This window comes from Fusarium redolens (genome assembly GCF_020744475.1).
Source record: "Fusarium redolens strain MPI-CAGE-AT-0023 chromosome Unknown BKA55scaffold_13, whole genome shotgun sequence".
NCBI lineage: Eukaryota > Fungi > Ascomycota > Sordariomycetes > Hypocreales > Nectriaceae > Fusarium > Fusarium redolens.
In genome coordinates this window covers 591,995-614,868 of record NW_025763676.1, presented here as the reverse complement: position 1 = coordinate 614,868, position 22,874 = coordinate 591,995, and the positions used below count along the sequence as shown (strand labels likewise).

The 22,874-nt window shown below is 46.5% G+C and overlaps 9 protein-coding genes across 9 annotated transcripts; 2 read left to right on the top strand and 7 right to left on the bottom strand.

The window, feature by feature from the left end:
* Positions 1–316: 316 nt before the first annotated feature.
* On the bottom strand, positions 317–1,393 carry BKA55DRAFT_575968 (uncharacterized protein). The gene is made up of 2 exons (XM_046193441.1): positions 1,170–1,393; positions 317–1,052 (listed from the first exon to the last, which is right to left on the bottom strand). Exon 2 carries the CDS (start codon positions 916–918, stop codon positions 439–441), a length of 480 nt encoding a protein of 159 aa, XP_046046398.1. The 5' UTR covers positions 919–1,052; positions 1,170–1,393; the 3' UTR covers positions 317–438.
* Positions 1,394–2,295: 902 nt separating this feature from the next.
* On the bottom strand, positions 2,296–3,794 carry BKA55DRAFT_740733 (uncharacterized protein; the record flags this gene model as incomplete). Its single annotated transcript, XM_046201454.1, has 1 exon — positions 2,296–3,794. Exon 1 carries the CDS (start codon positions 3,640–3,642, stop codon positions 2,296–2,298), a length of 1,347 nt encoding a protein of 448 aa, XP_046046397.1. The 5' UTR covers positions 3,643–3,794.
* A 1,033-nt stretch (positions 3,795–4,827) lies between these two features.
* BKA55DRAFT_596276 (cytochrome P450) lies at positions 4,828–6,333 on the bottom strand (the record flags this gene model as incomplete). The annotated part of the gene is made up of 3 exons (XM_046195921.1): positions 4,828–5,332; positions 5,366–6,124; positions 6,167–6,333. The coding sequence occupies 3 exons, from the start codon at positions 6,331–6,333 to the stop codon at positions 4,828–4,830; spliced, it is 1,431 nt and encodes a 476-aa protein (XP_046046396.1).
* Positions 6,334–7,929: 1,596 nt separating this feature from the next.
* BKA55DRAFT_518394 (uncharacterized protein) lies at positions 7,930–10,238 on the bottom strand (the record flags this gene model as incomplete). The annotated part of the gene is made up of 3 exons (XM_046188267.1): positions 7,930–8,394; positions 8,529–9,059; positions 9,228–10,238. The coding sequence occupies 3 exons, from the start codon at positions 10,236–10,238 to the stop codon at positions 7,930–7,932; spliced, it is 2,007 nt and encodes a 668-aa protein (XP_046046395.1).
* Positions 10,239–11,895: 1,657 nt separating this feature from the next.
* On the top strand, positions 11,896–13,372 carry BKA55DRAFT_596274 (S-adenosyl-L-methionine-dependent methyltransferase; the record flags this gene model as incomplete). Its single annotated transcript, XM_046195920.1, has 6 exons — positions 11,896–12,003; positions 12,057–12,103; positions 12,153–12,290; positions 12,599–13,025; positions 13,079–13,163; positions 13,215–13,372. 6 exons carry the CDS (start codon positions 11,896–11,898, stop codon positions 13,370–13,372), a joined length of 963 nt encoding a protein of 320 aa, XP_046046394.1.
* Positions 13,373–13,998: 626 nt separating this feature from the next.
* On the top strand, positions 13,999–15,330 carry BKA55DRAFT_596273 (isoprenoid synthase domain-containing protein; the record flags this gene model as incomplete). Its single annotated transcript, XM_046195919.1, has 6 exons — positions 13,999–14,014; positions 14,197–14,426; positions 14,475–14,596; positions 14,654–14,938; positions 14,994–15,121; positions 15,176–15,330. The coding sequence occupies 6 exons, from the start codon at positions 13,999–14,001 to the stop codon at positions 15,328–15,330; spliced, it is 936 nt and encodes a 311-aa protein (XP_046046393.1).
* Positions 15,331–15,655: 325 nt separating this feature from the next.
* Positions 15,656–16,250, bottom strand: BKA55DRAFT_693123 (uncharacterized protein; the record flags this gene model as incomplete). The annotated part of the gene is made up of 3 exons (XM_046199868.1): positions 15,656–15,768; positions 15,815–15,938; positions 16,071–16,250. 3 exons carry the CDS (start codon positions 16,248–16,250, stop codon positions 15,656–15,658), a joined length of 417 nt encoding a protein of 138 aa, XP_046046392.1.
* A 914-nt stretch (positions 16,251–17,164) lies between these two features.
* Positions 17,165–19,767, bottom strand: BKA55DRAFT_575956 (heterokaryon incompatibility protein-domain-containing protein). The gene is made up of 3 exons (XM_046193440.1): positions 19,668–19,767; positions 19,603–19,612; positions 17,165–19,514 (listed from the first exon to the last, which is right to left on the bottom strand). The coding sequence occupies exon 3, from the start codon at positions 19,494–19,496 to the stop codon at positions 17,358–17,360; it is 2,139 nt and encodes a 712-aa protein (XP_046046391.1). The 5' UTR covers positions 19,497–19,514; positions 19,603–19,612; positions 19,668–19,767; the 3' UTR covers positions 17,165–17,357.
* Positions 19,768–20,720: 953 nt separating this feature from the next.
* BKA55DRAFT_518397 (uncharacterized protein) lies at positions 20,721–22,179 on the bottom strand (the record flags this gene model as incomplete). Its single annotated transcript, XM_046188268.1, has 4 exons — positions 20,721–20,980; positions 21,032–21,270; positions 21,343–22,095; positions 22,145–22,179. 4 exons carry the CDS (start codon positions 22,177–22,179, stop codon positions 20,721–20,723), a joined length of 1,287 nt encoding a protein of 428 aa, XP_046046390.1.
* Between the last annotated feature and the right edge of the window lie 695 nt (positions 22,180–22,874).

Genomic DNA, 22,874 nt, shown 5'->3' with positions numbered 1-22,874 from the left:
TAGTCTCTTTTTTTTGATTGAAATATTGAAATTTTATGGAATTGTGGCTTAATGGCCCTGGGCTATTGTGGAATTAAGCTTTGGTCCCTGATTCCAGGGCAAAAAGGTTATTGAATCTGGGCAAGCGCTTCTGCGCTATGCAAGGGACGCGCCACTTTATTGGGTTCATGGGAATAGTTGGAATTAGATGGGAATCTGGGTTTTTGACAAAGAGTTTGGGGGTTAAGGGACGGTGCTTTGAGATATTCTAGAAACTTTAAATAATAACTTTGAGTTATATTAAAAGAATTCTAACTTGTGATGTTCTAAAGTAGGTATTTGGTAAGGTTTTTGAATGGATCTCGCGACATTTCAGCTAATCGAGACAAAAAGCGCCTCAGCATGGACAATCGTCGCCCCCGAAATGCGCAAATGCTGATATGTCTCCAGTCCATCCCTTCAGAAGGATCCCTTGCTCTTCTTTTCGGCCTCAACAGCAGTGCCGACGACAGAAAAGAAGCCCTTTGTGCGTACAAGGGCAAGAAAGAATATCAGCGCGATGGGAAGCAATACTACAATTGTACAAAAAAGCAACCGCGGGTTCGATATCACACGGATGATCAGCATCGCGAGCAACATCCAGAAACCATACCCAACCATTTCCATATCTTTGAAGTCCGACGGTTTGATTCCTTTCAGGTACGGGCCGCTTGCATAATTCATCAAGTACACGCAAAATACGAGGGTCATGAAAATGCAGAAGGCGTCGACGCCGAGAGCTATCGTGGGGCAAATCTCGGTTACTGAATCGCAGCCACTGACGACGTATGCAGAGAAGAGGTTGGTGATCATGGAAGCAATGAGAAATCCGATCATGATATTGCCGAGCAGTTGGACTGTCTCGTGGTTAACTCGTTTGTTGATGGCGTCTCTGCACATCTCTAAGGTAGGGCCGTCTATATAACCACGAGACTTGTCGTCGTCGAGATCTTGCAGAATAGCTTCTGTAAGGTTGAGTGATGGAGGGAAATGGCTTGCGCAGGATGTCTTGTGGTTTTTGACTCTGCATACACCTTCAATCTTTAATTAGCGACCAGGGAATGTGGTGATGAATGATGAAGACCGCAGACAACGCGCGGCCGAACTCATGATGCATGGAGGGTCCGAGATCCTTAGGAGGAGGGACTCACCAGCAACTCCGAATTTGTACTTATCAGGGATGAGATGGGCCGTGGCGTTGTTGCACTCTTCTCCCTAGATAAGTGCGATGGTTGACCGTGGCCAGTTGACGAGGCTGTAAGTATGTCCGCTTGGCAATCCGCATCCCGCGATAACGAATATAGAAAGAGCGAGAATGGCTACACGAAGATGGTAAGCAGCGAACAACAGAGATGGAGTGGAAGAGTTGAGAGAAGTGTACTTACACACGTTCCAAAACGCAAGTATTACGTAGTTCTTCATTATAACGACTGTGGATAAACCGTGCAATGACTTGTTTTTATGTTGAATGAGAAAATCGTTGCCTTGGTAGAAGCTAAATGTGATGACCCAGAAAAACTGGTTAACGGTAAGGAACGATAGTCTCCTGCCGACGGCCACTGTGAACCGCCGGCAAGAACGCATCTTGAAAAGATCACCTGCCGAATTTTCGTATTTAGGCCAGCTTCAAGATATTTCAAGACATTTTTTCAGCTGCAATCTAATTATGCAGCTCAGCGGCCAAGGGACTGTGAGCTGAAGTCACTGTGCAGTTGTGACTGGTCAACTGCTGTGTAAGCCATTCTTAGCTTAGGCGGTTATCTTGTAGAAGCGGGCCAAGAAAATGCCTCGCGAGGTGTCAGACGGGTTTAGGCATTCGGAATAATTCCTTAGTGATTACCCCCTAGTCCTACAACTGCCGATGGTGATGTGAGGGGTTAAGCTTATGAAAGAAGCTTAACTCAAACCTGCCGATCCCGGGCACGTCAAAAAGGCGCAGAGTATTTTGTTCTATTACCATAGTCATCTTCCCCCAACCCGAGGAGACAAATGATTGAGATATCTGCATGGCCCTCAGGTCAAGGGAATAACAGATAAAATAATGTAAAAAGTGCTAAGCTACATGTTCGACCTAAAGTAACTAACTATCTGGCTATATGTTGATAAAAAGCTAGATTTCTTTCAGGCTTTGGATCCTCGGTTGTCCAACTCTTGATACTTGAAAGAAAGTCAAACATATTTAAGTATAAACTTTACATACATGTGAACGGATTTTTCAACTTTCGTATATATCAAAGTATCTTTCTAATCTAATTCGCTAAATCATGAAATTCTTATTTACAACTCCAACTCTCCATAAGGATGAGCCACCTGCGACAGAGCAGGCCACTTGTACAGCTTATGCTCCGTATCTTGAGCAGCCTGCTGGAAGTACTGCATGACATCATTCCACAAACTATCTGCATTCTCCTGCTTGCTCAAATCAACAGGCTCCAAGTTATTCGCAATCTGTGAGATTTGAATTCCAGCTGCAGCAAGCCTCTTGAGGACGTCGTCATGGTCGAATCTTTGCTCAATAGTTCCTGGAATGGAGACCTTCTTCAGGGTCTCGACGAGTCTGGGTTCTTGAGCACTTGCGCGGCCGATACCAACACCATCGATGACATCGAGAGAGTCGACCATCGCCTTAATGGTCTTGAAACCTCCTGTGGAGAAGATCTTCAGATCACGCTTCAGAACCTTGACGATCTCCTCAGCCTGGACAAGGAAGTAGTTCTCTCGCTTTCGGTTTTCTTCCCTCTCATGAGCGAAGGCAAACTTCTCATAGTTTCCTCCAGAAAGCTCCATGAAGTCGACCTTGGCATTCTCGAGAGCGACGGCAAAGGCCTTGACATCCTCGATATCAATACCGCCAGGGGTGTACTCGACAGAGTTGGCCTTGATACCAACGATGAAGTTAGGGCTCACGCGACGCTTGATCTCGGCGAAGACCTCAAGAACAATGCGCATTCGGTTCTCACGGCTACCGCCGTACTCATCGGTTCGCTTGTTGGTGCGAGGAGAAAGGAATTGAGCCAATAGGTAACCGTGAGCGCCGTGAAGCTCAATACCGTCGAAGCCAGCCTTGTCAAGGAACTCAGCGGCATGAGCGAAACCGTTGATGACGTTGGCGATATCCGCCTTTGTAGCAGGTCGAGGAGCACCGAAAGTCCTTCCAGTCATGCCAGAGTTGACGAGCTGAACATCTGATGCACTAATGGGGTTGGGGTTAATCCACTCCTCGACCTGACGGCCAGCATGAGAAACCTGAGCAATCAAAAGACTGCCGTTCTTCTTGGCTTCAGTAGCCATCTCCTTGAAGCCGTCAAAGCGACGACCCTCGAAGGGCTCATCGGCGGGAATGACAAGGTTGCCAGGGGCTTCGAGATTGATGCCGTCGATGATAACGTTGCTGGTTAGGATGGTTCCCCAGCCTCCAGCACCCCAGTTTCTGTAAAGGGTGATGAGTTCTGGTGTAGGATATCCTCGAGCAGAGACGTCGTTGGCGTCCCATGTAGCGAGCTTCTCAGACATGGCTGCCTTGAGGAAGCGATTTGGCGCTTGTCGTTTAGCGAAAACATAGTCGAGAGGTTGTAGCAAAGGCGCAGGGTCAACGACCTCGTTTCCGTATCTTGAAGGTGCCATTTTGAAATATTGATTATGGTGATGATAACAATTGGTATGCAGGGTCACATCAATAGCTAGACATGGCGCGACAACTCTTTATATAAACTCTCTTTAAAATTCTATGCAAATCTCGCGCCATAACAAAAAGAACAGACCACTCCACAAGATCGTGACGAGGTTACAGCAAAACTCCGCAAGTGGAGTTGGTGATGGGGCATTTGCCTCGGTACATGAATCGTTTAGTCCTTATCCGTCGGCCGAGTTACTCAGCGGAGTATATGAACCGGGCCCATCGAACATTCCGTAACGTTTTCAATAACGTTATGCACCGCGCGGTTGATTCCACGGACTCTATCCGTATTTATAAGCTAAAATAAAACCTGTTGCTTTGTTTGTTGGTTGTTGGTTGTGTTCTGTTTTTTATTGGCTACATTGAGAACAACGTGGATAAGTTGTTGGTACAGGGTTGGTCAATTATATGCATGTTCGATGTTCCGATATCCCAAGTCACCTTGCTTTGAAACTGTCACAATTTTCTTATAAATGTTCTCATAGAGATTCCGTACGAGGTTCTATACGTCGGGGCAATTGTTGCACCGACGTAAAGCTATGGCCCCACAGGCATTGACGCATTGGCAAAGATTGCCGCTTGTATCCACTTCACCGCTGCCTGACAATAATAAGTTCAGGGCGGTTGTCGATCTACGATGTATTAAACAGAATGATATGACAACGTGCTACTATCGCGATTAATGCAATCAATGTCATAAAGAAACATCAATGGGGAAAGGACTGACCCTAGCAGCGTAAACATCACCCAATTCCTCCGGATCTCAATACAGAGATGGATCAAAATAGATGCTATCACCGTTCGTTTGATTGTCATTTATAGTATTCGTTTACTACACTCAGGTTATCAACCAGAGCCTCTCAAGTATCTGGTGTTTCACGAGTTCGTGAGAGAAGTGTTCATGGAAGGGTCGTCCTGAAAAAGATTATATGCTGAAAATAAGTGTCGAAAACTTGGCCATTGGTTGGGCCTTCGAAACCCTTGGATGCTCTTTTGAGGCTAGTTCATACCAAACTATATAACATTTCGACAACAACTCCAATCGCCCAAGCAAGGGCTCGCGCCTCGTGTACCAGGCGAAACTTGAAGCTGCATCGCGCATAGTCTTTGACAGGCGTGTATCCCGGCATTTTTCACCAATGCACCTCGATCTTCTCGTCAACGATCTTTGCATTAAACCACTCGACAATCTCGATCTTGTCCCGAACAATCTTTGCGCCCCGAAGTATATCACTTCGAACCAAAGCTTCAGCAGCCCACCAAAGTCCAGCAGATGCAAGATTCTGCGCGATGCACTGCCGTGAGCCAGCTCCGAAATAGAAGCTGTCGCGCAACATCTCCTGAGATGGATTCAGCCATCGCTCCGGCATGAACTCACGTGGGTTTGGTAAGACCTCGGGATTATGGTGCAGCATGAAAGCTCCGGCGCCGACGCTGGTACCAGCTGGGATGTCGGGTAGACCGGGAACGTGCATTCCACCAGGAGGGACGATGCGAGGGAACCGAGTTGGGTTAGCCATAGAGAGACGTAGGCTTTCTTTGACGACACCTGTGAGATATGGCAGGGATTGGGCGTCCTGTTCAGTATTTTCGATGACTTCCTTGTAAACCTGATCGTATCTTGAAGCTGGGTTAGCACTCTTCTGAGAGGTTATGGAGCATATGACTCACTTCTCGGGATGTTGAGCCAAGTTCCAGCAAAGGATCGCCATCATAGTTCCAGCATCGTCGGTACCAGCAAACATGACATCAACAACTTGGGCTATAGCCTCCTCGCGCGAGATCCCAGCGGCCAGTAATCGACCTTGGAATGTCTCTGGCTCATGGTCCTTTTCTTCGACAATGCTTCTATCAACCACCCGAGTAGCATACTCTTGTATCATGTCGGTGCTCTGAGCGACGAGAAGCCTTTTCTTGTCAAGCTTCGCAGCCCACTCGTCGACAAAGTCATAGAACCACCCAGGTAGATAGAAGAAGCGACCCCCAGAAACGAAGTTATTGACGAACTCGGTGACCCAGAGCCTATCCTTGCTTATGCCGTTAAAGCATTCGCCGAATAGGTACACGGTCACTGTATGTAAAGCGAGAGCGGGAGACAGGTTGAGGACATCCACCGGGCCCCCGTTTGCTTCACCCTTCCTGCGTTTCATCTCAGCCACAAAATTATCGAGAACCTTGTCAACATCCGGTTTGCCTTTTGCAATTCGTTGATGGGCAAACATGGGCGCAACAGCTTTCGCCCTCGGCCCCCGATGAGCTGGGTCCAGAGCTGAGAAGATGGTCTCAAAGCCGTTGACATCGTAATTACTGTAAATAGGGCTTTTCAAATAGCCCCCGTTCTTGATGTAGATGAGATTAAGTGCCGCGCCATCGGACACGTCGACTTCATTGGGGGCGCTCCTCACAACTGGACCATATCTCTTGTGAAGACTGTCAATGACGCGGCATTCAACTCCTGTCTAGGTGAGCCACCAGAGCCAGATCGGCGTGAACCGGGCGATGAGAGGGCCTGGGATGTGTCTGAGGAGGTCATTGTACAGTCGCCACAGAAAGGCAGTCAAAAGCGCCACTGTGATAGCCGCGCTGACGTGTAGAGGGCTTACGAGGCCTTGGATATAATTAGAAGTGTCGACAGCCATGATGTTTGAGATTTGAAAGGTCAAGGAAACTTGCGGGTGGAGAGGAAACGGCGAGACCGAAGTGAAATGGACAAGGGGTGAAGTCAGCTAATAATGACAGTAAGGCAGAGTTGAGGCTTGAAGCGGGGTGAGTTGGTGACGCCCGGCTCTGGTGTGTAATGGCTGAGGTTGTCATCCAAGGTACATGCATGTTCAACGACTTTGTGCTGCAGTCTTATTCCTCCGTCAGGCTCAAATAATGGCATGAAAAGAGACAGAGGCGATATGTAACAGTATGCACACGAACAGTCTTCTAATAGAGCTAGCATAGGAGAGTGCATGACTTAGAGCAGCATGAAACTGTTTTGATCTTGATCTTCAACTAAAAAGTTTCGCCCTCGCCTGACATCAATTCAAGACACGCCTTTCGCTTCTTGAATGGTCCACAGCCTGATTCTGTACATCTGAGGATGATAGACACTCGTCACCCAACATTGCCTATAGTAGCTGTCTCTTACAGGTTTGGCCAAGTCGACATATTCAACGGCGATGCTGGCTTCAGTGAAAGTTTCGAGATTCCCGAAAAAGAGCAAAACGGAGCAACAAAGCTACTAGCAAGCTCACGAGGTAAAGCGACTATCAACTCATTTCACTACGAATGATGGCCACTTTATACTAACATCCAATTAGAACTTCAATTCTCACCTTGCGGGAACTTCCTTACACTTTTGTCCACTAGCTTCTACCAGAAAGATGCCTGTGCAGAGTGTCAAGTCACCGTGTCATGCTTCGAGCTTCTTCATGGTCCTTCGGGATACAGCTTTGAAGCTCGTAACAGTGGCACATTCGCAACCTTTTGCTACAATTTCTTGGGCAGGGTAGACGAACTACCTCGACCGTATATTATGACAAATTGGGCAGCTGAACACCTTGTCTTAGCTCTCCCTCCATTGACCTACAATCCGAAGATCATCAGAATTTCGCTTTCGCCTCGCAAAAACCAGGCTAGTTCCTCGAAAGACTTGCCACCAAGAATCTCAACACTCACAAATCCTATCTTCTTCCCACAATCGACTATTTCACGCGACCCTCATATTATGTACTGCGATGGCGCCTCTACGGAGAAAGATAGTTACTTGTATCTCGTCTTGGACTCGCCAGATCTATCATCATCGTGTTCAGAATCAACGCTGCGCTGTGGACCCGGTCACTTCCGTGGATTGGAATGTCCTGCAAGGACATGCAATGACCATAGGACACGGGTCAGTGGCCCAGTGGTAATGGGCTGGAAGGTGGTAGGTAGCGGCAAGGTTGGGAAGATTAATGATGCTGATGGTAATGGAGGTCCTTCTGAAGAAAAGGATGTATGGCGGGAATGGGACGATAAAGACCAGGTTTCTGAAGATGTCAAAGCCAAGAGGTCGGCTACAGATGAGTATGAGATGTTGCGTGGTGATTTCGTGGGAGAGACATACTCTGTTCCCATTCGATCCGGCCTGAATTGGACCAGAGAAGGGGTTCTTGTTGATCTCGTTTTGTACCTGACATTGTCATATAATCATAATATCACTCATGTTAGACGGCATTGCTCATATCTGAAGTGAGAGTATCAAAATATCAAGCTCCCTTTGGTTGAGCTGCGATGACCTTCTGCAAGTTCCGATCACGCTCTGCCAGTGACTCTGCCGTTGGTCGTCCATAGGCCTCTTCTGTTTCCTTCGTGATTTTATCCGTCCAATCCCCATCATCATCAGTTCGTGGACTGTGTTCAGTCGCAGACGTTCCCTTGAGACTAATATCACCTGCGTCATCCCAGCACGCCTCCATAGTATCAGCCAAATTATGTAGAAATGCACCGATTCCCCCGGTTCCGCCAGCGCTGTTATACGTCTTAAATGGTCCAGCTACTGCCCAGCGCGGCGCTATACTGGCCTCAACGATAGTGTCGAGATCTTCAACTGAGACAACGTCGTTTGAGGCTAAATGACAAGCTTCACGGAATAAGGCAAAAGCTAGACGATTTCCGACAAACCCTTGGGTTTCTTTGTTGATTCTGACAGGGCGATGACCAGAGCCGAGATTCTTGAAGTAATCGATGGCGAATTGAGTTCTTTGTGGTTCAGTGTGAGGCGATGGAACGACTTCGATCAATGGCATTATATGAGGCTGTATAATTATATCAGTAGGACGGTTCGAGAAGAGTCTTTCGTACGCACTGGATTGAAAGGATGAACCACGAGGACCCTGGCCTTATCCTCAATGTCCTCCACCTGTCTCGATGCACTAATCCCCGACGTAGAGCTCCATAAGTGAGCGTCTGAAGGTGCGTATTTAATGACCTCAGCCCAGTTGGACTTTTTGAAATCAACACTATCGGGTCCCTGTTCTTGGACGATTGTTGCGCCTGAGCAAACTTCTTCGATTGAAGAGCATATCAGCAGTCGGCCGTCAGCAACGAGGTCCTTGACTGTGATGTCAGACTGAGAGTCATTCTTCTTTGTTGATGTGAGATAGACTGGTAAGAGACTTTCGATATGTTCCTTCAAATCACTGCGGACGTCGTATAGTCTGAGGTTGGCGTTTGAATAACGTAGATGCAGTGCGGCAAATGAGAGACCAATTGTGCCCAAGCCGATGAGGGCAATTGTTTCCTTCTTTTCAGTTTCAGCCATTGTACCAGTTTTCACTATGATGAATGAATGGATGATCCAGAAGTCTATGGCGTGATGATAGCGCAAATTTTGAGGCTGAAGTCTTGGTGGAGAAGAGGGGAAACTGACCCGAGGTTAAAATGAGTGATCACATTGGAGCATAATCCGCTGACAAACTGTTCATATTTTTAAAACTAGTCTATCTATATAAGATTATAGTGAAATCTCATCTATGTAGTCTTGGTCTTCCATTTACAGAGCAACAACGATCTTCTTAGCCGAGACGCCCTTGGCCAGGGTGTTGATACCCAACTGAACCGACTCTAAGCCCTTTCCAACGACCTCCGCTTCCGGGACAGCCTTGAACTTATCCTGCTCCAAAGCAGCGGGTACATAATCCGCGAAAACAGCCTTGGCAACAGGGGTGTTGATAATACTAATCGAGAGAACAGTCTTGGCCTCGACGCCCGCGACTTCAGAAGAAGGAGATCGAACGCAGATAAGTTTGCGCAGACCATCGGCGTGAACAATTGATTGACTTGCGCTGTTCATGCCGTCTTCTGAACCGCTGGCGTCAAATGCACCTGCGAGTCTCTTTCCGGTGAGGAGAGAGGCGATGTCTTTGGTGACTTGGGGAGACTTGTATTCGAAGACGTGGTCTGCTCCAAGACTCTTGACGTACTCGTGGTTTTTAGCAGACGCAGTCGTGATGACTTCGTAGCCAGCCGCTTTAGCAAGCTGAACTGCTGAGCCGCCAACACTAGATGAACCTCCCCAGATGAGAACAGTCTCCCCGGTAGGCGTTGGGTTAAGACTAGGATATCTCATCTTCAGCGTCGAATCGCCAAAAAGCGACCAAGCAGCCGTAGCAAGCGAAAGTGGCAAAACGGCAGCTTGTTCAAAAGACAAGCCCTCCGGAATCTTGGAAGCGCACTCAGCACGAATAACGGTATACTCCTGGAACGCGCCGTGCGCATTATCCTTGGTAGCAAGCGACGTCGCATATCCCAGAACTCTATCACCGGGCTTGAAGGCGGTGACATCAGGGCCTACGGCTTCAACGGTACCCGCGACATCTTCGCCGAGAATAACGGGGTATTGCGATGGTTGGATGAAAATACCGACGTATTGGTTGGCGATGTCGACGGGGTTAATCGCCACGGCTGAGTTTTTGACGAGGATATGGCCTTGGGTTGGCTCAGTGAGGGGGGCTTCCTTGACTTGGAGTGGTGACGTCTTTGGGGCGACTAGCCAGGCAGCATTGTTGGAGGGCATATCGGCAGATGAATTGACTCTAAAGCAACACAATTGAAATAGATTTGTCAGATGGAGGAAATAGTGAGAAGATAGTCCAAGTGCTTGGAGATGTAAATTCTTGGCTATGAAGTGAAGCGAGATTGACGTCGAATGTTGTTCGTCATTCCTGACAAAGGAACCGGGGACACGTTCATCACGTCAATTATCGTGTGGTTGGCTGGGAATTGGTCCACGATCGGTTTAGCGGTATCGACAGAGTTTTTGAGCCTCGGCACTTGCCGCGGTATTGTCTCATTCTGCTCAAGTCTACTCCGTAGTGGATACACGATCATCGATCTTAGCTTCTGTTTAGTGTTAGCGCGGTTTTGGGGTTTCAACTTCATGCCAACTGAAGGTTGAGCTTCGAACAGTGATCAGTATCAAATAGAAGGGGAGGTAGATAGGATTAGTCTCATCTTTCTTTGTCCGGCTAAGTCACATCAATTTGGATAGATTATAAAAGTCAATTGGACACCTACGTTGAAGCAAGGCGATCTCAGGACGAAAAGAATTGAAATCCTTTCAAACTTATTACTTTAGAAGATTACATGCGGATTGCAAGAAAGAAACACGTCGGAACAGGATTCGCTGCAAGACTACTGCGCCTTTCATACCAAGAGGAACAGAAAGGCATATACATATTTTCTTCTCAAGGGCAAACGATACGTGTCACATCGGCATTCTCTTTTATCTCCATACATTCATTGGAATAACTAAACCAACTAACAAGGCGACCAGAGCATACGCGAGCAGGTACATCTAGCATAAGAATAGCATAATAAAGCTTTCCAATCAAGGGTAGTAGAAAGTTACCTCTTTTCATTGTTATCTTATTAATATCATATCGATCGTTGACTAATTCAAAAACCTCCAAGTCTGTACCGCTGTTCATCAAACAATATTTTCACCCGACTCACATCATACTTTTTTTTCGACATAATCTAGCCCTAAAAATATTTGAGTGCACAAAATCATCTAAAAAGGATTATTCGACATGATTGATGAGAACTTCGCCTTCTCCCAATGTTGAGGTTGAAGAATTACTAATCTACCATGATAGCCAAGTAAACTGCTCTGAAGCGATGGTCAGGCCGGGACCCTTGTAGATAATTCTCCAACATACAACGGGGAAGAGTGTTCTGCATATGAAACGTTCAGGATCAGCCAACAAACCAATCGATTGCTGTAAATATTCCGAACCCAGTCATTCAGTGGGCTGATGCAACCAACATGTGCCCAACAAAGAAGGTCGCAATAACGATTTCATGTGAAAAAAGGTAGCATCTTTTATCTGGTACATGAGATTATGAAATATTAATTAATTTAACAGAGAATTAGAACTTTACGTTATTTATTACCATTAAAACTTATCACATAATATCTTAAAAGTCGCCAAGCACATGGGGCGGATAGACTTGCGTGGTGTAACCCCTGTCGGCGGAGTGTCCAAGGCGACAATTACATGCGGATGGCGACAAACTGACACTGGAAACCTAATGGAACATCCTGGCATGGTAGAGTGATTGGATCGGTAGAATCCTACGGCAACGACAGGGAATAGCCAGTATAACCTGATGGTTTTGCTGTTCTCAATTTCCCCTCAATTGAAAACTTCACTCTACGAGCGGTAGCAATAATGGCTTCACCCAAAACTGACAGCGCAGGCGGAAGCCCTCGTCATGGCGTAAACAAGCAGAATATCTCAGCTGGCGGTTCTCCCGTTGGAGATCCTATTGTCGCACAGGTAACAAGCGCGAAAGAATGACCCGACGGTTCTCATGTTGACATATTTATCAGGAAGATAATGAAGGAGACGTCAGCGACTCGGCTTTTGGGGACGACGTGTCAGTGTCTTCCAGAATCATGGAAAGTTTAACTAATCATTCTCAACAGAGAAAGTTCTACTGCTTCCATATCATCGAGCATCCTTGAATATCGCAAATTTCAAGGGCGGACTTTTCACAGTGAGAGATATAATACGGATTATTTTACACCGAACGATGAGCAGCAGAGAGAATCGATTGATATCACGTAAGATTATCGTCTGTTTCGAGGACAGTACTGACATGAGCAGGCACCATGTTCTCACACTACTCCTTGATGGGAAGCTGACTCTCGTTCCTTTGAAAGATGACATTCAGGTTAGTGGTGCTTCTGGTCACCAAAATACTTACGGGAACACTGACAAGCTAAAGCGAGTTCTTGATGTTGGTACAGGAACCGGTATGTACTAAGCCTCTGGCTGGTGACATCAAGACTGACCTTTTGTAGGAATCTGGGCAATGTATTCACTTTTCAAGAAACCCGGTGTGATGCTCATATGATACTGACTTGTACAGTGACTTCGCCGATGAACACCCCAACGCAGAGGTCATCGGAACAGACCTATCTCCAATCCAACCAAGTTGGGTTCCACCAAACGTGAAGTTCGAGCTTGAAGACGCAACAAAGGACTGGAGCTGGCCTGAAAATCACTTCGATCTCGTCCATGTCCGGTTTCTCATTGGCGCTATAGCAGACTGGGGAACACTATTTAAAGAGGCGTCTCACTGCTGTAAGCCAGGTGGTTTCGTTGAATCTGGCGAGATCAACCCAACTTTCTATTCAGATGACGGAACCATCGATGACGTTGATGCACTACAAACCTGGAATCGACTGGTGATTGAGAGTGGTAAAGGCTTTGGAAGAAGCTTTACAGACATCGAGAACGACGTGCAGCTATTTCGCGATGCTGGATTGGTTGACGTGCAGAGCTTTGACTTCAAGGTATCATCATTTCATCCAGAATTCTGAAAATACGTCAAGCTAACATTATCCAGGTCCCCATTGGCGGATGGCCCAAAGACGAAAAAATGTTAAAGGTCGGTCAATTCCTCCGCGCATCGATAGAGAATGACCTCGAGGGTAGGTCGGCCTATTCTGAACTTGTGAGCTAGAAATACTGAACACTCCGAGGATATACAATGATGGTTTGGCATCGCATCATGAACTGGCCCAAGGATGAATACCAGGTATTCTTGATGAATTTGAGAAAGGTGTTTAAGGATAAACGAATCCATGGATACATGCGTGTTCGATATGTTTATGGTCGGAAGCCAGAGGTTGAGGAGTAGTTTTCGACTGTTCAAGATTGTGCCACTCTCTCAAAGAGATCGAGATCAGCCAAAGCTTGGCAAGGTAAGTATTAAAGGCTAGAGTGTACCAAAGACTCTCATTTCCTCTTCATTGCGTGATCAAAGTGGAGTTCCGTTAGCCCATGACAAGGAATCATCCCGTAGCGAGCTTTGTGGTATGGTCAACACAGCGCATTCATGCATAAGCGAGTAGTCTTACCAACATTTTCCAAACAATCCTGGTTTTTGTATAATAAGACGTGCATCACCTCCACCCGTAAACGTTGGTGGTTGGCCTATTGTTATGCAGTTGGTTCGGGACCCTGGATTTTCTCCATCTTGTTGCAGTAATCCTGCCAAAAGTCGGACAAGTTCCTTCATTTATCTTTAGCTCAAGCTTCGAAGCGATGCTTCTTTTAAGAAGAATACGAGAAAGATTTATGCCCCTTGAAAAGATTTTGGCGTCAGCAAGCATCTGCCCTTTACCTACAAAATCCGTTACTCTCCATTGAAAGGTCCAGGTATATAAAGACCTTCAAAATCAACCTATAACAGATTGGTGGACACAAGTGTAACGGTTGCACAAGCCGTTAAGCCACAGGGCAAAAGATCGGGCCATAATCGCTATGCAAGCAATTATAGGTGTGCCACAGCTGCCTTATAGAGCCTTATAACGCTGTTACGGGCACGAATCGTAACAACAAGGCACTTAATTATATCTTTCCCACTCAGACACAGTTTCCTCTTCATCAGTTTCTACCAAAATGGGGCCACCTTGAGTCCACTTCGCTCCCGATGGCTTCATCCCCTCCCTCATGAAATAGGGCCACGACAGTCAGAAAGGCGGCATGAGCCCAAGCCTCAGGACCTTAGGTCTTTTATAGAACTTCTGGTTACGTCATTTGCCGATGAAATTGGTTATTCTCCGCTCAAGACTACCAGCAACGATGCTCTATGGAAGGCTTTGCGTACATACGCGGACAACACAGGTGTCCCTTCTGAGGAGGGGACCCATTCTTGGCTGATGTTCAAAGTTGGATATGTATACCCAGTTGTATGTATTACTTGAGATGCAAACTCAGCCAAAACTAACAACGCGTAGGTCTGTTTCCCTCATCACCCGTTTGAGGTCCAGGTATATATCGGGATCTACTCATGGCTCGGTCTTCTCCTTGATGACCAAGCCCCTGAATATCTTGAGGAGTTCTCGATGTTTCATGAACGGTTCTGTGCAGATGAAAAACAACCCATACCTCTCCTGTAAGGATGGGCTGATCTTAGGAAGCTGGCCTTCAAGTATTGGGACCCGCCTGTTGCCAACTTTATTGTCACTGCATCTCTGAACTTCCTAAACTCCAACGCTCTCGAGGCTCGAAAAGAGTTTCATCAGATAGAGCGCACAAAAGCAGGTCGAAGCTGGGCATGGTTCCTTCGAGAGAAAGATGGTGTAGGAGAGGCATATTCTTGGTTCACATTCCCGAAGGCACTTTGTCCTGACATATCACTCTTCTTGGAGGTGGTACCAGACATTTCAATGTGGATTGGTCTTACCAACGATGTGTTGTCGTAAGAATATTGTCCCAGGTGCCTCAACTTCCAGGTCAAAGCTGATGGAGTACAGGTTCTATAAAGAGAAGAAAGCAGGAGAAACTCATAACTACATCCATAATAGGGGATGGTATGAAGATAAAAACCCTCAATCCGTCTTCGAAGAGATTGTAGATGAGATAACGACTAAAGCCCGAGCAAGTAAGCGCAAATGAACGCCCTCATTTTGACATTGGCTAACCAAGGTTCTTATAGTGCGGCTTGTACTGAAAGGTCGAGAGCCGTACCTCAAACTCTTGAACTCTCAACTTCTTGGATATATCGCATTCCACAAACTGAACAGTCGTTACAGTCTATGGGAAGTTGGTCTGGGAGAAGATGCTACGGATCGAACCGCGCTGGGGCCTTAGTCCGCACAAAGATTATATCCTCAGGACATAAACACAGCTTGAGATAAGTTTTATTGTGATTCGGACAGTCATAACCTCGATTCGTTTTCAACTATGGATTCAAGCAGCGAGCTAGAATAACAAATGTTACAATTTGTCGGGAAAATCTCACTCCTACCACTCCAAATCATCTTCATCACTTGGACGTAGCCAACTAGATGAAAGTCTGGTTCAGTGCTCGAACCAGGTGTATTTTTCCCAGAGGAACTTGTAGTCTCAGACTTAAAGTCGTCTATTACATGTATTAGCTATGTCCAGTTCATTCTAACGCCTTTCAATCTTCCTCTTATAGCAACTCACGCAAGCGTGCACGAAGTTTCTCTACCCTAGCGCCCTTCTTATCGGATGATTGAGGTTCCTTTTCATTACACGTCGGGCAGGCCGGAGTTAGGAGACCACCTGCCGGAATGTTAGGTTATGTCATATGAAAAGCTCACTCACTCACCATCATCGGGCTGGTCCTCTTCCTCCTGGTCTGGACTAATCAGTTTTGGGCCTTTGGCATGCGGATCGATCAAAGGACCATCAGAAACCGCTACACTGTTCGTTCTGAGATCCTTGCTGCGAAACTGGGCAGACCTTAGTCGAAGTCGGTCGCTCAGAGATTAGAATCCATTCTGTCGTCGTCTCTGACGTTCGAGCATATTTTTTATCTCGTGCTCCAACGTCAATCTCTCCACGATGGCTTTTTCCTCCATTACCAAATGTTGCGAGCGCTTCTTTGAGGCTGCCAAATCCGCTTTGCAAGTATCCAGATCTTCAGAAAGCTTGACAGAAGCATTTTGGAGTTCTTGTAAACGGGTCTGTTGTAAAGAGGATAGGCTTCCACCACCAGCTTCCCAAGTCTCAAGAATTGCCTTGGTCGGTGTTTCTCTAGCCATCTTCTCTCGCACACCACTCTCAAAGGTCGATTGATATATCTGAGAGTTCTCCTTATCGAAAGTCTGGAGTAGCAAAGCCTTTGAACTGAAGAAAGCATTTCACCAACACCATAGCAACATTCTCTGGAACACCAAGCTGATTGGTCATTTCCTCCTTGCATTTCTTCGATGGGGATGCCGATAGTCTTATGACATAAGATACGAAATTCGCTGTAAGCGTCGGATATAGATCAATTGGCAGCCCAGTATCGTTCAATGTCCGCGCGATCAAGACTAAATTCATCTTGCCTTCTAGCCTTCTCATCTCCAACGATGCCAAGAGTTGAAGACATGGGAGCTCCAGATCGACGGCGGCAGCATGCGCACGGAAGGCAGTAGCAAGTTCTGAGCAGTTTCGCTCGTCTTCTGTGTCTCCTTCGGGTTTAAGGCACTAATATTATTAGGTTTCATAATTTCTTAGGTTTTAAGTATTGTTATATTATATATCTATATTTATTATAAGTATAATTCTTATACTTAAATATATTTTATATTTTACTATTACATTATTATATAGCTTTGAGTAATATAGATTCTACTTATATTTTATATAAAGTCTCAGTTTATTAATTACCTTAGTATTATTTATAATTTTAAGAGTTATTTTAGTTATTATTATATTATTAATTAATAAGGGATCAGGTCAGGCATTTTGGTACGAAAGGCCTTATCGGGTGGCTGGAGGCTTCTTCGGATAGCAGGCATCGTGACGGGGCAGCTGTGATGCTGTTAGCGGTTGCGGCTAGAAGAGGGAAAGTCGGGTCGGATGACTTACTGCGTGATGGATGATTGAAGCGTGGTATGCAGCAGAGGTCGATGAAAGACCTTTCAGGTAGGATATAGGAAGAAGGTTAGGGCCAGCTAATAAGTAGGTAAGGCTTTTTAGCTAGTATATATATAGCTAGGTTTAGGCTATAATTAAGGCAGCTCTTCTTCTACAACCCTTTCGCTTCACCTTGTGCCTCACGCCCTCGCCGAAATCAACCCTAACAAGTAGCAATAGACGGATATAAACAGCTGGAAGCAAAATCAAATATCTAGCACTCTTACAGAACACGATGCTATATATTAACATAGTAAGAAAGATTGTACTTCGCACTCTCCACTGTCTATTAGGCAAAGCGACTCTCCGTTCATAAACCCTTCCACGTAAGCCTCACCGACAACTACAAATGCTTCCCCTCGAGGGCGTATGATAAGAGGGGTACTGCACCCAAACATGATAGCAATAAGGTCACCGATTTGGGTATGGTTTTCCTCACCCTCATCGAGGAAGTTATCAGGGGCCCAGCCCAAGTAACCCCGTTCTGTGAGCATAAAGCGTCGCTCCATGACCATTTCTCTACCATTACAATACACATCAACATAAGTAGACTCATGGGCATCAGCGGGAATGGAATCCGTAAAGAAACTACCCAGTGGACGTTCGCCTAGCATAAAGTCATCATGTGCCTCCCGCCAGCCTTCCCACTTGTAGTAGTAGCCTTGCTGATTTGCAAGCCACGACCATTTGCGCTCAACGAACTGCGGGATGGCTTTCAGAAATGTAGACGGGAGGCTCGAGAGAGCCAATTTATGCAACTGATTTTCGCCATGATCTGTATGTCGTAACCCTAGCAGCGCTCCCATTAGCGCGGTTGAGGTCTCTTCTCTATTCCCATAGGCGCTTCTCCATGAAGGATATGGGATAGTTCTAGCTGGATCCCATTCAAATGAGTTGCGTTCTGGCGCACCCAGTCCGCCAACCGCATCCAGCACAAAGCCATCGCACTGAAGATATCTCCAGTTTTCAAGGAACTTGTAGGCAGCAGGAGCGCCGTTGTCGGCGTTGTACACTGTCTCCGGTTTCGGTGGAAGGGTCGAGGCCCCCGTTTCGCCAACTGAGCCAGTGAAAGTTGAACCAGGTCGCCAAGATGGCATTCGTCCTTCCCAGGTCCAGTCTGCTGCCCAGGTAGGTGAACCATTTCTTCCCCATGGATTCGCCAGCCGTAGAGGCTCGAGACTGTTAGTATGCTTAATAAAGGCCTTGGCAACGGCTGCAAACAGTTTCGGAGGGCTGAGGCTATAATCATGTCCGACCTCTATTGCGATTTGGGGATCCATCAGTCCGAGCAGGCCGAAAATCTTATCCCTGACATCCCGGCACCGGCCAGAGCTAGCGACCTGTAGCAGACGCCGGAAACCAAGACGGGTGCCGATACCTTCACCTTCATATAAGATAAGTTCACGAAGTGCTTGGTGAACAAGGTGAAGGCTCGTGATGTGCCATCCCGACTCTCTCAGATTTCTCCGCTTCTGCTCTCTCACCAACAGAAGATCCTTGAGGGTCCAATTATGCCCACGATACAAGACAGAAATACCTTTGCAGAAACATTCCCAGTCCAGAAGCCCATCATCACACCGTAAAACGGTGAATGAAGCACCCATAACAACTTCCTGGATAACCCAGAGCCTCGACCAATACGGCCGTTTCATCAACTCGTGGAGAGCGAAGAAGCCTTCTTCTCGCACGAGGCCTGGTCGCTGAATAAGCAGTTTAGTTAGCTCCTGTTCATCTTCAGGTAGAGACGCTAGCGTTCGAAGAAGTTGGAAGGCGTCCTTGACGTCTGCCCGCCCGTTGTTGTTTCCAAGCCATGAGATAACGGCCCAAGCTCCGCCATAGACCTCTCTCATTTTCCGGACCTGACTTGCGCGCTCGACTTCATCGTCCTGGTTGATGCAAATGGCGTCGATCCAGATCTTATAATCACCCTGGAATTCTCCGTTGATTGCTAGTGTCCGCAAGGCAATCTCTAGATTCTTGGTAACTGGCAGCGGGGTTCCATTCAAGAATATCATTTGCCGTTTCTCTTCCCCCCAAACGTACGACAGAGCGGCAAAGTCACCCCAGCGGTAGCGGTGGGCAACTTGAGATGACTCAGGAACCAAAGTGAGAGCAGCTTTCCCTGGTTGAGCGTGGGGTCTCTGCTTGCAAGATTGTATCCATTTTGGGAGCACTCTTCGTGCTGAGTGCCCAACGAGTCCCGATGCGTGAATGAAAGACAAGTATGCAGGACGGAATTCTTTCAATGAAGCTGTCGAGAGGTGGCATCGAACAATCCCGTCGGATTGTAGTGGTTTGATAGTGACAAGGCGAATCTCATCCCTACTGTCGTCAAGTGGTCGGTATGGCGATTGCCAAATCTGAGGCTTTCCGTCAGGGATCATAGTCGTGAGTTATAGAGACTCTTAACAGTCAGTCATAGGTGAATAAAACGTGCACCATAGGCTTTTAGTTCCCAAGATAAAGACTATTGGAATGGATTCTTTATACCTCTGTGAGTCTGCAACTGAGTGAGCCTCAAAAAAAGGGAGAGTAGAAAATGCGCCTGAACGTACCCCATTGAAGCTGAAACATGGCACCCACGCAAGGGTGAAATATTCCCCCACTATTCTTGGTTTCTGACCCAATGTCAAATCTGACGGATGTTCATCAGCTGGAAGACATTGTATTAATTGGCATTTGAACTAGCCCTCACGGTGATCATTATCGGGTGGTGGCGCAGCGGCACAGCCTCAGCCACGGCAGACTTACTTTTGGCACCGCAAACTTCTGTAGGCTTAAAGTTACCTACCTGCAGCACTAAGCTTACAGCCACACAAACCATTCGATAGTGTATATGCAGACTAGTAGGCTAGGCGCCCCGGGAGGTCCCTAAGGCAAAATGCGTTGTCATATCAAGAAATTGCGCCTCAAGATCCTAATTCTGAGCCAGATAGGTTACTTCGGTAGATAAGTGCTGTGGCGCCCAAGCTTCCGTCACAGTGGACGCATGTTGAAGACTTCTGATTGGGAAGAAATAGATGATTACGAATAGGACGGTTTTAACTGATCCGATACTGGTGTCGGACTTCTATCCACTGAGGCCGAATTGTCACATTTTCATTCATCACTAGGCTTCCTACTGTAGCTAACCCTGTTCAGTATTTTAAAAATTAACTTAACTGGTTCCAAGAAGTGGCCGAAGTGGAAAGTGTCGCCGCTGACAAGGCTGAAGCCCCGTGACGCCACCTGATCGGTTGACATATTGGTAGGTTGAGGCACTTGAAGATCACGGTTCTGAAGCTAGTTAAGTTCACCACTCCCCAAATAGCAAGCAAGACAACAGCTGGAACAAGCTCTGGTGAAGCTTTGATTGATAGATCTTGTTTTTTATGCAGATTCTGATTCTTTCCTGACATCTTAGACTTCCAGCATCTCATTTCACAATCTTTAATTAGTCGCATAAAGGTCAAGCAACATAGTCCATTTTCCAATCTGTAAGCTAGCTGAAGTGCAAGGGGGGGTGTTTGTTTCCATTCTAATGGATTACAATAACCAGGACTTATCATCAAATCCTAGGATATCATGTCGATAGATCTTCTGACCAGCATACTCAACGTCCATCACTTCTAAAACACATAGATATTGTTGCTAGATGCGGTCGAACCTGCATCGTATATCAGCGAAAACCCCGTATCCGAATCCTCTGAATCAGTCGGGCTTGGCGTCATTGTAGGATGAGGCTCCAAGTCAAAATCCACCCCTCCACTGTTAGAATCAATGCAAGTAGATTCTCGTCGTTCATCCTCTGGTTTCCCCAATGTCTTGGTCACGACTCTGTTTATTTCGCGGTGAATGGCCGAGTGTGTCTCGGCCACTGAACGATTAGCTAGCTGCAAGCAATCCCTCGTGGTGTCAATTGGATTATATATTCACTTACCAAGAGAGTCCTTCAGCTTTGAGAAGGAACTTCCAAGGTCAGTGGGGTTTGACTTCTTTTCAGCGTCAGGAACCGTTTCAAACCCGCGGGGGAAAATCTGAAATAGATTAGGTCTGTCTGTCAACCTTGAAGGCCCAGAATCAGCTTTTTCTTGCGCCTGTCCAAGACGAGAGCCTTGGAGAGAAACTGTTAAGGAAGGAATCTTAAAGGTTTCATCCACCGACTTTCTGACTTTTAGTCTCATCTCTTCTTCGCTGAGTCCCAGTTCCTCCAAACTTTCGTGATACTCCTTCACTCAATCATGGGACGACGATCGATGTGCTGTCGGAAAGAGAAACTCCTCGACAGCTTTTTGCTGTGTTGTAGGAGTGTCTTTATGCCAAATTCCTCTGGCGATGTGGTTTTGAGAAGATTGCTCCTTTGTTCCAACCTTGATCATGTTTGACGGTTCATGTTCGGGTCCAGGCTTCGCTTTGGCCTCTCGTCCCTGGTCCACTCGAGCCATAGTGACCAATCTTCTGACAAGCATGTCTGTGATGCTGTTTGGAGTATCCCGGCTCAGAAGGCCAGTTGCAAAAGTGCTGCAAGGACTGGTAATCACTTTTTCAAGCTGAGATGCAATATACTGTTCGAGTTCGGGGAAACTTTTGTAGCTGAAGCTGTGCTTTCCTAGAATGGCAAGGAGATTCAAGAGATCCAGGTCATTGCAGAGACGCAGAGATTCTGCCTTCGCCAGGGCTACCAAACACGGTAATTCCATGTTTGTAGCAGCTTCAAAGACTTGCAGTGTCACCCTCAGCTCGTAGCCTTTCGCTAAATGGCCAGAGATGTCCTTGGGTTTCATGCAATCATACTGCTTGGTGTAGAAGAAATGGATGACGACGTGGGCCGTATCGATCGCGATGGCCTGCATATCCAAGATCGGCGTAGTCGATGTGGGTGCAATTGCATGGGTTACTTCCTTACTCCTGCTGGATAGTAAGTTGGCTGGGACGACCCCTTTGTGGACTCGAGTAATCGAATTTCCCTTCAACAGAATCTGGACAAAGCTCCCCACGTAGGGCCTAGATGTTTGTTAGTTTAAGAAAATTCATGTCAGTTGGTCATACTCACGACTTGTCGAACTGAACCGTCGGCTCTTTAGACATGCTGCTCAGATTATTCCCCATCGAGCTGCGTGAGAAAAAGAGACGATACGAACAAAAGATTTGGGAGGGCCGTGACGGAGGCGTTTTGAGGAATTTATATGAGTAGCAAGGTTTCCCGGATCAGTGATACAAGCTTCAAGATACCACACATGCAACAGAAAGTATTTGTTGCTCAAAATGTTACGAACACCCTTCCGCATCATGAGAGTGGAATATATGATTGGTGACGCCGACCTCTGTGATAAATCATGCGCCCTCAAAAGACTTTGAAACACTAAATAACTCACGAGTATTTGAAACTCAAACATCCATCGAATATTCTGGTCTTTCTATCAGATTCGGTATTTGCGGGGTCAGAAGCATATGTGTTATTTGCCTTTGTGTTGGGGCGTCAAGCTCCTTGGACTCCTCCTCCTTATACATCCAGTAGTGGGGGATCTGAAGCAGAATCTGAAGTTTATCTGAAGCGGCAGCTCAGGACTCAGGTCACCAATGATGATATCTAGGAAGGCCTTTTTGTGATAACTAAATTTAGTCTATGAGGTCATGGCACAGTCTCATGCTAACTAAGGTCCCTCACTATGGCCGAAACAAAGTGGAGCTGCTCACACTCTTTTTTTTCCCCTTTATTTCCTATTGCGAAGATTCTAATACAGATATATCATCATCAAGAACAAATACTTTACTAGAAACCC